General features: G+C 44.7%; 2 protein-coding genes across 3 annotated transcripts; one reads left to right on the top strand and one right to left on the bottom strand.

Moving 5' to 3' along the window:
- Positions 1–939: 939 nt before the first annotated feature.
- Positions 940–12,124, top strand: fam114a1 (family with sequence similarity 114 member A1). Its single transcript, XM_062477971.1, has 13 exons — positions 940–1,065; positions 1,804–2,181; positions 7,606–7,678; positions 7,768–8,003; positions 8,422–8,556; positions 8,688–8,840; positions 8,915–9,077; positions 9,411–9,496; positions 9,786–9,941; positions 10,049–10,188; positions 10,271–10,343; positions 10,694–10,747; positions 10,832–12,124. Exons 1-13 carry the CDS (start codon positions 982–984, stop codon positions 10,928–10,930), a joined length of 1,830 nt encoding a protein of 609 aa, XP_062333955.1. The 5' UTR covers positions 940–981; the 3' UTR covers positions 10,931–12,124.
- On the bottom strand, positions 3,024–6,691 carry LOC134033699 (F-box only protein 15-like). Of its 2 annotated transcripts, none has more exons than XM_062477973.1 (10): positions 6,217–6,691; positions 5,976–6,104; positions 5,638–5,742; positions 5,113–5,340; positions 4,755–4,934; positions 4,505–4,634; positions 4,321–4,403; positions 4,016–4,149; positions 3,686–3,810; positions 3,024–3,399 (listed from the first exon to the last, which is right to left on the bottom strand). In XM_062477973.1, the coding sequence occupies exons 2-10, from the start codon at positions 6,077–6,079 to the stop codon at positions 3,124–3,126; spliced, it is 1,365 nt and encodes a 454-aa protein (XP_062333957.1). In that variant the 5' UTR covers positions 6,080–6,104; positions 6,217–6,691; the 3' UTR covers positions 3,024–3,123. The 2 variants fall into 2 exon arrangements, with proteins under 2 accessions (XP_062333957.1, XP_062333956.1); XM_062477972.1 differs by having other exon boundaries at positions 6,231–6,691.
- Positions 12,125–12,156: the final 32 nt, after the last annotated feature.

Raw genomic sequence — 12,156 nt, 5'->3', positions numbered from 1 at the left:
CTGTCTTGTCCGGTCTTGTGCAGAGTAGCTTCCAGTGCTCAGGCACTGGCTTCGTCATGATAGGTCTGTGGCATCTTTGAGGTATGAAAACATGTGGGGTTCTAGTTTCCCCACTTCTGATTTGTTTCAAACTAAACAAAAATCTGCAAAAATTATTCTAATAAAAAGCTATTACTTTGAGCCAGGTTCAGAAAAAAAATGATCAGGAAGATAGTTTGAGATATTTTTTACCAAGCTACCACCCCTCCTCGGCTTGAAGCTTTGGCCCTGATGGATCTTGGCGGTAGTGCATTTCTGTTTTGGTACCCGGCTCCTTCAGATTATTTTTGCTTCAAGCTGAGGAGCTGGGGATGGAGGCTTGGGTGAGTCAGGTTACACAGCTGGCATTACATATTTAAAAAAAAATACAGTTGAAATGGACCGTTGCAACAGTTCAGCTCAAGGATGGGTCGAGTCACACTTTGGGGGGCACAAATTTTGTGGAAAACTACTATTTTGGCTTCCAGTCCACTGCATAGTTATGAGTCAAACTAAAATAATTTACTAGTTCATAGTTAAAAAGTTAGCAAGTTATCCAACCGTCATACCGTATACTCCTAATGGCAAAATGTTGTGCCACAAGAAAGTCAAAACTCTCTTTCATGGGAGCAAGGATTATCAGTAAAAGTAGGATATGACATGGATTTTGATATAATATATATAGTCCTATATATTTTTTGTATATATATTTTATTTGTTGTTCCTTGAACATTGGGGGGGAGGTGTCCCCCCATTTCCCTGGTAATTTCGCCCCTGGTTCAGCAACAAATCCAAAAGCGGCCCTCGTCCGGGATGACATCATCACACGATCACATGTATTCGGTGTGTTTTGTTTATACACACATTGTTGCAATACATTATTTCTAGCAACTTAAAAGCACAACTAACAACAGATTTTGATTTGGCCTTTGAACGGTCACGGACTCTAAAGTTCCGTATAAAATGACGTCACTCAAAAGCTGCACTCGAACTGGCCCTGCCGACGTGGCTGAGCGGAAGGAGCGAGCGGATCTGTCAGTGAAACGGGTGAGGTGCACTATGATTTTCATACGAGCAAAGCTGCTTTCAGCATGCATACGTAAATAGCTAGAATGGCACTATGAATCATTACGTTGTTTGGGTAATCCTGTATTAGGTTTGTTAACGCAATTTCGGGATATTTAGTTGACAATTGTGAAGATGGATAACGCCAGCCTGTTTCAGACTGATAACTGGTTTCGCGTAACTGAGTTTGTTGCCAAACAACTCGCTTCATTGAAGGGGATTCATAGTCTCTAGATTAGATATTGCATATTGTCTACTTGTTCACTCAACCACTTAATACCTTGAATATCTTTGCGTGTCTCTAAAACATGATTAAAGTTGGTGTCAAGTGAGTGCGTGGTTGTGACATTGTCATTTTGTGGAGGGGAACAATGAAAACAGAGATGTTGGTTGTTTGCAGTAGGCCTGATCACCAGAAATCTGTTCCTCTGCAAAAAAAAGAGGCTAAAGATGTTGTGTACCTCGTTCTGTGATGGTGTTGAATTCAGTGTGTGTGAACAGGGAAAATGTAATTCAGGGTGTAGCCAGACTTTATAACTACCCTTAGGGTCTAGACTTTAGATCATAAATAGGTTCAGTAAATTGACAAATTTACTTCTCTCTTCCTTCATATTCAGAAGGTTTTATTGTATATGGCCTACTAATTGAGAATTGATTTCAACATGTTTGAAATGTTTTGAGTAGTCTGACTCCCGGACCCTCCTCCTCTGCCTCCCCCAGATCAGCATGTCTACCCTTAAGGACACCAACTGCCCCGTGGACACCCCCCCAGTCCTCACTGAGCCAGACCCGAGCACCCCCCTGATCCCCACACCTCTCGTCCAGTCCTCGTTGGTCCCTGAGAGTCCTGAAGTCTCTGCTTCCCTGCCCCCCACACCTCTCCTCCAGTCCTCATTGGTACCTGGTTTAGAGGGCACTGGTTGTAAAGAGGCATCAGCCAAAGAGGACATCATCAGGGACAACAGCCATGGGGTTGCAGCTGAGCAACCAGAGCACAGTGTTGAAGGTCAGGTGACTGAGTGTGACCAATCGGTGAATCTGGAACCGGATGCTGTGGCCCCTGAAGAGGAAGCAGGGGTAGGGTTGCCTGTCGTCCAGGTAATCTATTTTTACATACATAAAATTACATAACAGTTATGCACATATATTGCAGCCTGTCCAGACAGCTGTGTTGGTGTTGATAAGATACAAATGCTGACTGATATCTGTAGGTCCTAGCACTTCCGAAGACAAAAATATCTAACTATTGGCTATCACTACAAGCTTTTAATACAAGCTTCCAGTATGAGTTACTAGTTCAAGTGACTGGTACATGTATAGCCAACTAGTACAGGTTACTTTACAGAGTTAGTTTGCTTGCGTGTAAACATTTCAGAACCTTAGTATTTCCAGATAAAGCCATTTGAAGCTATGTCAGCCTTTATGGCCTTTAGTTGACTTAGGGGGGCAGAGAGCAGGAAGACAAAAAGCAGCTAGCTTCATAAGCATAGCAGTGGTAAGAGAAGCCATATGATATGAAGACCAAGCCAAGTGATCCGGGGACTGTTCCATAAAGAAAGTTCACAGAATGAGAGGATTATGTCTGGGAAAGTAACTGACATAAACCTGGCTTACTCGGTAAACTCACTTTATGGAACAGGCCCCAAGTGTAGATAATACCCCTATTCTATCTACTAACCTTAATCCCATTCTGAAACAACAAAACTGTATATAGGGCTCCATTTGCTTCAGAGCAGTGTCTGAAGTTGATAAGTCACAACACCAGGCACATAATGTTTTTGTTTAATTATCCAGTGGCAATAAACAGGACTAAATATATTAACCAAAAAAAATCCTGCAACAAGAACAAAGTAAACAAACACGTATATAATGTCCAAGATGGCGCCGATGATGGCTGCCTCGGTCGTTAGGTGCCCATTCTAAATCCCATTCTGATAATACACTCAACCTTCGCAATGGTCGAAACAACAAACTTGAACTGCAACAAAACTAGTCCCACAATGAGAAAATCCTCTTCCTGCTCCGTTCAGCTGAGCATGGTCAGCCAGTGGCATCTGTTCCAAAGTGCCTGTTGACCTTAGCCAGGGTGATGGCGAGGGTTAGGCTGATGAGGAAGAACTGCTTTTGCTCCTCCAGCCAGACCAGCTTCATCTTCACCTTTCCCTCCAGCTCCTGATACCGTATCAGGAAGTGATCGCCCTTGTAGTGTCTGGACATCCGCTTTCCACAGGATAGCACCATTGAGACCGGAGTGCTGACACACCAGATGGGGTTTTGGGACTCGTCCAGTAGTGTCAGGCTCATTATACAGCAGTTCTACAGGGACACAAAGACAGGACACAATTATCATCCTGTACTTTTCCATGTTAAAAGGCCTACTAGATATAAGATCTTCATTACTAGAATTTTTGGACTTGACAAACTGTGGCAAGGTTATGACATAACGTAGCAAATATTATAATTCGTCACCCTTTTATCACACCCGACATTTCAGGGAAGGGTAATTAAATTAAACCCTGTTAGTAAAAATAAGTGTATTGGAACATGTTTAGGGCCATGGTTGATTTTGGTCCCGGATTGGTTGAGACCCTGGATAGCTTACCTCCACACTCCCCTGCAGGGCACCCCACCTCCAGGGCAGCATGACCTTGCCAGACAGAGGGGTGTGCTGGGAAAACTCATTCTTCCTGATGGCGGTCAGATAAATGTACCTTCCATGGATCTGACCTGGTAAATAAAAACAGACAATATTGTCCAGACAAGTTACCATACATCACGACACCAGTTCTAAGTGAAAGGGCCTAAACAATATACAGTCCCGTTATAAAACAGGAACAGGATCATCTCAGGTCTCTATCCACGTTTCAGTATTTAATCTCGGCGTCAAAACAATAATTCTTTCTCTGCCAGAAGCTCTGTGTAGCTTGTTTACCTTTCTCACAGGAGAGCTGAGGGAAGCATCCCAACATGATCTGTGTCACCGTGTTGTGGAGCACAATGTGTAGCCTGTAACTATGGAGATCATAGCTGGGGTCCTCGTCACAGAAGTGTGGCATAGCGTACGAGCTGGATAAGGACCAAGAATGACTCAATTAATTGAACCTAGCTAAATCCACCAACCCCACCGTCCAGCATAGAACGGTGTCTGGAGACAGGGACCAATGGTCACAGAAAGAACAGTTGAATCAGGTAAAGAATAACTAATGATTTGAAAAACAAAAATGTGTTAAAGTGTACCAAAAGGGAGAGCTCAGGAGACTCCTCTCCACCAACCGGTGAAAGTGGAAGTTGGCGATGACAAAGGCAATGGTGGAATTACCCTGCACAGATAAACAGAGAGTTTAAATGGCTTTCTGTTAATTAAAATGATTACTGAATGAATCAATAAATGTAAATATAACTTCCCAGGCAAGGCCATTACCCTCCATGTCCCTACGAGGAGGCCAGGGGGAAGAAACACCAGGTTTACAAGCTTGTCAGACCCAATAATCTGCTTACTCCCAGAGATGGTCTCTCTGTCCAACCTGACCATTAGGGAGCGCCAGCCATGCCTGGTAGAGAATGTTGGGTTAGAGTTAAAGCATGCTGAGTTAGAGTAGAGTTGAACAATCTTGAGTAACATGGGTAATGTAAGCTCTGATACAGACAGACAGAGAGCGACAGAGACATACATGTGGGACTTCTTGACTCCGTGGAGCTGCAGACTAGTCTGACAGAAGGAGGGCCAGTGCTCTCCACTCCAACACACCGTCAAGGACGAGTTGGAGAAGTAGACATGGATGGGCTCAAAGGTGCCCCGCCACCCTGACACGTCATCACACAGGGTCAAATCCCAGGTCACATGCAGGTTCCTGGTAGAGAAGAGCAAAGCTAAGAATGGGCCTTCCTCATGTGTTTGTTTACACTGGCAGAACAAGTCAATCCAAAAGAAATGACCCATTTGATATGTCTACAAAAACGAACATTTTGCACCCTTCAAATATTTCTGGAGCGTCACAGTTGACCTGAACAGACAGGAATATAACTGACCTGAGGACTCGCTCTGTCTGGCTGGGCAGTCCAGTGAAGGGGTTGATGTCTTTGAGATCTCGCTTCCACCTGGTCTCTTTGCATATGGCCATGGTTCTGAGGTACAGTCTCCTCCAAAAACCGTTGGACCGCTCCTGGACCTTCACAAGACTCCGCTTCTCTATAATCTTGGGTCTCCACCTCTTACTGCTCCCATACTTTGACAGGTACATCTGGTGCCACATATCACTGCCGAGTCAGGGGGACAGGTGAGAGATTCATGTTTCTGGATGCAGGTGGACAGGGAGGATGGAGGTGGACAGAGGGAGGATGGAGGTGGATAGAGGAAGGATGGAGGTGGGGACAGGGAGGATGGAGGTGGACAGAGGGAGGATGGAGGTGGATAGAGGGAGGATGGAGGTGGATAGAGGAAGGATGGAGGTGGATAGAGGGAGGATGGGGGTGGGGACAGGGAGGATGGAGGTGGATAGAGGGAGGATGGGGACAGGGAGAGGGTTTTGAGAATGGGTCCAGTACTTCTCTTACTTGTTGTTGGCCAGCTGGTTGAACAGCTTGCTGACATGCTCAATGCACAGCAGAGAGTAGTCGTCCAGGTACGACAAGATCTTTTGTAGAATCTCAGGTGGCATCCTAAATGATCAAGGCAGTTAGATGATGATTAAAACAATAAAATGCTCAATTTCCGTCCGATGCAGGTAGAGCACACAACCTCTCCAGTGAAATCTATGATGAAATGAAATTTGACAAGGCCCAATAAAGTGACTTGAAAGTGAAATAACTAGGCCTATGCATTGAAACTAAAGCACCAGATTGGGTTTTGTAATAATTAAAGTCAGTATGACTGTGACAATACAATACCCTACCTCAGAAAGTGGTTTTGAGTGCATGTCGTTGGAGTTGGTTTGACCGCACAAGTGTCCGGGACAATCGATGATTTACGTGCTTCTGGGATCTTGTGTGAAAACATCGTTGGCTTGACTGTGTTTGAACCCCTGCATCAACAGGAAAAAACATTTTGAAAGCAGAACAATTTAACTTGATGAATGTCAAATTCGGACTAGAATAGCCTATACAATATACACTGAGGCTACAGCAAACGTGTACACTTGATTAATGACCCTTTCGAAGAACGTCCTCTATTGTGCTTGACTCTTGAACCTCCATCCTGAATAGGCGGTTCGTTCTTCTTCAAACCTGCTGTAAAACTACGGAAAAATTGCCCACATCCTGTAGCCATGGTTATAGACACATCTGCAGACTGTTCTGTAGGCTAGCTAAAGTAACAAAAGTGGCAAATAGCCTAGCCTTCGTTTAATAAATAAATGTGATGAGCAGTTCACTGCACAGTGCCTAATTACATTGTTTTACCAACACGTGAGTGTTGTTGGGTTAAATCACTTGCTGAGATCGTTTGCTCCCAGATATTCTTTTCAAACGCTCAATTGGTAGGCTAATGTAGTTAACTGGTTGCACAAGTAGCCTATAATAGCCTGGTTCTGCCTGCACATTTAGCCGTTTGAGTTGAGCTAAGTGTGTTGCGACGTGCTACGTGTAACCTCTGCAGGCCAATTATGAAAATTAGGTCCAGGATTGCCAGGTCTGTGTGACTAAACCAGCCCAATGGCCAATCAAAGCCAGCCCAAAACCAGCCCAATGGCCAATAAAACCAGCCCAAAAACCAGCCCAATATCAGAACTCAAAATATGCCCCTGCCAAACCATATACACTGATTTTAAAGTCCAACAGCATTGCTATCATTGCCAAATGTATTGTAATATCTACAAAGTAACACCAAATGTTTAGTATGCCAGCATTAAAAGCAGTTTTCAGGAGGTTTTCTCAGGAGACTGAGAGCATTAGGCACGTGTGCACACGCACAGTGCGTGTGTATGTGGGCGCGTCCCATGTCCATGTGTGTATGTGCTGATCTGGAGTCAGTTTGGTAGGATTTGGGTATAAATAAATGATTTCATTTAAAATATCGATTTTTATTTATAGATATTCATGTAATTTGCATGCAAAATAGGTCTACCCGAACCAGCGGACAAACAATTCAACCCGCGGCAACACTTCAAAAGTAGCCCAATTCCGCTGGAAAACCGTGGACCTGGCAACACTGATTAGGTCTGCTGTCTGCGTTTCTGACACGCACACTTGTGAGCCTGCGTTAATAAACAGATGTCAACTATGAAAGCCCATGGAGGCCTATAGTTAACCTTTGTCATTTCTTCAGATTTTCCTAGGTTTTTGCCACTGGGTTTGTAAACTGCTGTAACATAGGCTACTGCAGGTTGATTACAAGTTTGTGATTGTGCTCTAGGAGACTATTTGTGTATTTAAATTTATTCATTTAGCAGACAGTATTTGTAGATTTGTGTTTGCTCAGCCTAATGCATCGAAGGAAAGCAAGAGACTAAAAGAAAACGAATGTTCTTAAGAGATGCATCCTTCACATGCTTTGCTACAAAATCTTGTGTGTTGGACCCTTTCCAGGACAAAGAGAAAGGTTGGGGTGGATGGGGCTCATGGGGGAAGTCACTGCTGACCAGTGCCTCCTCCACCATGGGTAGGTCCTCTCTTCTCTGTTCTCTCATTGGCATGTAAGTATGGGGGGTGGCTGTATTTACATCTGTGTCTTTTAATGTGTGTGTGTAGGACAAGGCTTGACCTCGGTGAGGGAGAAAGCAGGAGGGGCTCTGCGGCTCCACAGGACTTCAGTTGGTGAGGAAGCACGAGAGGAGGAGGTAGAGGAGAGGAAGGGGGGAGGAGAGGAGGAGAGCAAGGGGGGAGGAGGAGGAGAGAGTGGAGGAGGCTCTGCTTCATCGGCACTTTCTACTGAAGCACCAAGCAGAGGAGTTCTGTCCACCATCACCTATGCAGTGCAAAACACGGTGAGTGTAAATCCTCACTCACTCCCTCCCTCACTGACTCACTCACTCCCTCAGAGCCGGCCCATGGCATAAGCGAACTAAGCGGCTGCTTAGGCCCCCTGTGGCCACCAGAGGGCCCCCAAGAGCACATGAAATTAAAGCTTAATTACATTTTTATATATATACAGCGTCACCGAGGGGCCCCCAAATCAATTCTGCTTAAGGCACCATAAAGGCTTGGGCCAGCCCTGCACTCCCTCACTCACTCACTCACCCACTCACTCACTCTCTCTCCCCTCGATTCTCTCCCTCTTTCTGCCACCCGTACCTCTCCTCCCCACTCCCTTCTCTCTGTCTCCCCTCTATATTCCCTCTCCCCCACCCATGCCTCTCTTCCTCTCACTCTGCCCTCTCCTTTCCCTGTCTTTCCTCCTCTCAGGGGAGGTCAGTGATTAGTGGGGGTCTGGATGCCTTGGAGTTCATAGGAAAAAAGACCATGATAGTTCTGGCAGAGAGTGACCCTGGATTCAGGAACACCAAGATCTTGATGCAGAGGACTGTGTCCCTCAGCCAGGTACCTACACACATACACACAGACACATATTCAACATAAGTGCACTGTAATGTTTATAAGACTGACTGTTTCATACAACATCACATCTTGACAGGCTTCTGGTTGTTCACTCTGTGGTTGTGATTGATCAGATGCTGAAGGAAGCCAAAGATAAGGAGAGGGCACGGCTTAGCAGTCAGCCAATCAACGAGCCCACAGCCCACTACGGAATCCTGTTTGATGACTACCAGGGCCTATCACACCTTGAGGCCCTTGAAATTCTGTCCAATGAGAGTGAGGCACAGGTACATCATGCAGACACATACACACACGCACATTCACAGACACACACACATGTATTCATTTTTCCTCTGTGCAGGTGCAGGCGTTTCTCTCTTCCTTGAACGTGGAGGAGCAGAAGGAGGTGAAGAAGGAGCTGATTACCATCAAGGACATCTTCATCAGCCGAGAGGAAGAGGAGGATGTGGAAGAGAAAGAGGAGAAGGAGATGGAGAGGAGGGATGGAGAGACAAAAGACAACGGTGATCTAAGTTCACAGATGTGTGTCGAAGTGAACTTCTGGTCTGGAATCCGTTTAAAGCGATAGCAGTCATGTCCCAACGTCAGCCATAATGACAGTTGGGCATTATCCTTTCAGTTAGCCCTTCATAATCACCAGATAGGGATGTGAGGTCTCCAAGAAATACCAAGAATATCTGGTCATGTATCAAGAGATAATGTCCCTAACCCTAACCCTGAGTGATTGTAACCCTAACTCTGAGTGATATTAATGGTGTTCTGATTTTAAGAAAGCACTAATGTATGCACTGAGTTAATTGTGTGTGTTTGTGTGTGTGTACATGGTTGTGTCTCAGCTGCTGATGGGAAGGAGTTTGTGAGCATTCTAACAGAGCTTCTGTTTGAGCTTCACGTCGCTGCCACCCCTGACAAACTCAACAAGGTGACCACACCACACAGACCTCAGGAAACCTGCACACCCCTAGAGCAACACACCTGATTCAAATGAATGGGTCGTTATCAAGCTCTGTGGAAACCTGATAACGACCATTCATTTGAATCAGGTGTGCTGGATCAGGGAAACATCTAAAACATACAGGACAGCGGTGCCTGAGGACCAGGATTGAACACCCCTGCCTTAGAGGCTATAGTACTGACTGACCATATGATATGTCACAATGTCACTATCAGTGAATGCATCTGTAAAACCTGCTCATGATATGCATACCTAGGCTCGAATGAGAGCACGTGATTGGCTTAGAGAGGTCGAAGTGGCAGTAGCCATGGAGACCATCAGCAACTCCTCCACGGAGGAGATCAAAGGAAGAGAAAACACAGAGGGGGAGAAGGAGGAGGAGATCAAAGAGAACAAGACCATATCTGTAGAGGTAAGGATAGGTAAGGTGTATGCATGTGTTTGCGTGTGTGTGTGTGTGTATGGGTTTGAGCGTGCATGTAGTATGTGTGTATTTATTCCGTCCTCCCATGCCCCCAGGCCGTGTACCTGTCGTCAGTTGGTAGTCTGGCTGAGGTGACTGCCCGCAGTATCGAGCAGCTCCACAAGGTGGCAGAGTTGATCCTCCATGGCCAGGATCAGGAGAAGTCAGCCAGGGAGCAGGCTCACGTTCTTACCAGGTAGGGGGTGTGTTTGTGTATTTGTTTGTAACCATACCATGTATGAATTCATAATTGTAAGTGTATGTGATTCCTGTTGCAGATTGACTTGTGCCATGTGTAGGGAGGTGACCTGTCTCGCCAAGATGTTTTCTGGCATATTGCTCACTGTGGGGGTAAGTGTGTGATTGTGTAGCGTTGTCTGAGTGAAGCTGCGTGTGTGTAGCTGCTGTTATGGGGAGCAGAGTGAGTGCACCCAAATGCAGGAGAATGCAATACGGGATGAAGGAATCAACTGGTGAATGGAAGGATATACTGTTTGGCTAGTGAGTTGATTGAAGGCAGGTGAGTTACTGGAGCTGTGTGTGTGTGTGTGTGTGTGTGTGTGTGTGTGTGTGTGTGTGTGTGTGTGTGTGTAGCTGCATGTGTGTAACTGTTTTCTACCTTATGTATTTCATTCTCATTGGTTCTCTTTCTCTCTTGGTTTTTCTCGCTTTCTCTCGCCCTTTCTCTATCTCTTCCTTAGGGTCAAAAGAAGGCTGAGGAGTTGAGTCCATTGGTAGACAATGTGATGCTTGAGGTAAGAGAGTTATTCACACGCACGCCCATGCAGTGATGATAATGATGGTGAGGATGATGATGATGGTTGTGTTCTCCTGGCCAGGGTTCTAACAGCACCACCTACATCCTAAACGCCTTCCAGTTGCTGCTGCCAGTTCTCCAGGTGTCCCACCTCCAGACCCAGATCTCTAGAACCAAGTAGCACACAGGCATCCACAACATGGAACCCTGCGTAAAGCCACAACACTAACGCTGCCTTAACACTCACTCACACACAGACCATACATTACCACAGACATACACACACTATACCTCACCACACAAACACTGCTTACTGCTGAAGTGCGATTAGCACATGCTTCTCTTGGTGTACAGAAACATATATAGAGCAGATTAATTATATATTGTAGAAGTATAGTGGGAGAAGAGAATTATATATTCTTGAAGATGGTAACCCAGACTGATCTGTAAAAATAAAAATAAAATCAATACTGGGTAAAAGTAGGGTTAATTAATGCCAGTGCTAAAATTCACATTTTAATTATTAATCAGACCAAATTATTTTCTTTAATTTTTGTTTGTTTATATTAGCTACTTGAAACTAAAAGTGTAGTTTGCAGCGGAATAATGATGACAGTCAGACCAGCTGTAAACACACAGATGAATGTCTCTGCATATGATTGGCTGCACCAAACCAGGCCTCTGTGATTGGATACCTGTGTTCTGGGAGAAAGTAGCTCTGACATGCAGGTCTCTGATTGGGTATCTGTGTACTGAAAGGAAGTGGCTCTGACACCATTTTTTGTTTCTCTCCTTTTTTCAGTCCAAATGTGTTTTACATGAGCACAATGTTTCTAGCATTGCATGTTTCTGATATTGTTTTCTAAACCATTCAATTGATTCTGAAATACCTTGCACCAAAGATAAATTTTTTTAGTTTGAACTATTAACTTAATCAGTCTTGGAAGCCAATATAGGTCATTTATACCATTCCTCCTACTCTGAGGTTGAGGTAAACTGTGACAGAGACTGAATGATTGACAGATTACATGTCAGAAAACCAAGACCTTGCTTTTAGACATGGAGATCTAACGCGATTAGCTAGGTGAGCGTAACATGGGGAATATTCCTCAGTAGGGAAAGAGTCATGTTGCTTCAGATCCTCACTTCTTCAGTCAACAGATCATCATTAAAGTTGACCCACCCTACCTGACCAAACAATGACTGTTAGATAGACATGAAGGTTTTTGGTTCAATACTGCACCTCTCTTTCTAACTTTCACACTGTCATTATCTTTGTTTCTTTCTCCATCACTCTTTACCTCTCTTTCGAGACACTTTGAAGTGTCCATATCCCTGTGGGAAGATGCCAAAAATAAAAAGTTTGAACCCTAAACATGCCTGCTTCTACAATTATTAAACCATGGT

Source organism: Osmerus eperlanus, chromosome 14, assembly GCF_963692335.1.
Source record: "Osmerus eperlanus chromosome 14, fOsmEpe2.1, whole genome shotgun sequence".
In the NCBI taxonomy this organism is placed as follows: Eukaryota; Metazoa; Chordata; class Actinopteri; order Osmeriformes; family Osmeridae; genus Osmerus; species Osmerus eperlanus.
This window is presented reverse-complemented; position numbering and strand designations above follow the sequence as displayed.

Coding starts and splice junctions, on each gene's coding strand:
- fam114a1 (XM_062477971.1), top strand. CDS start 982: ATGACGTCACTCAAAAGCTGCACTCGAACTGGCCCTGCCGACGTGGCT. Junction 9,078..9,410: donor TGGAGAGACAAAAGACAACG/GTGATCTAAGTT, acceptor GTTGTGTCTCAG/CTGCTGATGGGAAGGAGTTT. Junction 10,748..10,831: donor TAGACAATGTGATGCTTGAG/GTAAGAGAGTTA, acceptor TCTCCTGGCCAG/GGTTCTAACAGCACCACCTA.
- LOC134033699 (XM_062477972.1), bottom strand. CDS start 6,349: ATGGCTACAGGATGTGGGCAATTTTTCCGTAGTTTTACAGCAGGTTTG. Junction 6,105..6,230: donor AGAGGACGTTCTTCGAAAGG/GTCATTAATCAA, acceptor CTGTTGATGCAG/GGGTTCAAACACAGTCAAGC. Junction 4,404..4,504: donor TCCTCGTAGGGACATGGAGG/GTAATGGCCTTG, acceptor TTATCTGTGCAG/GGTAATTCCACCATTGCCTT.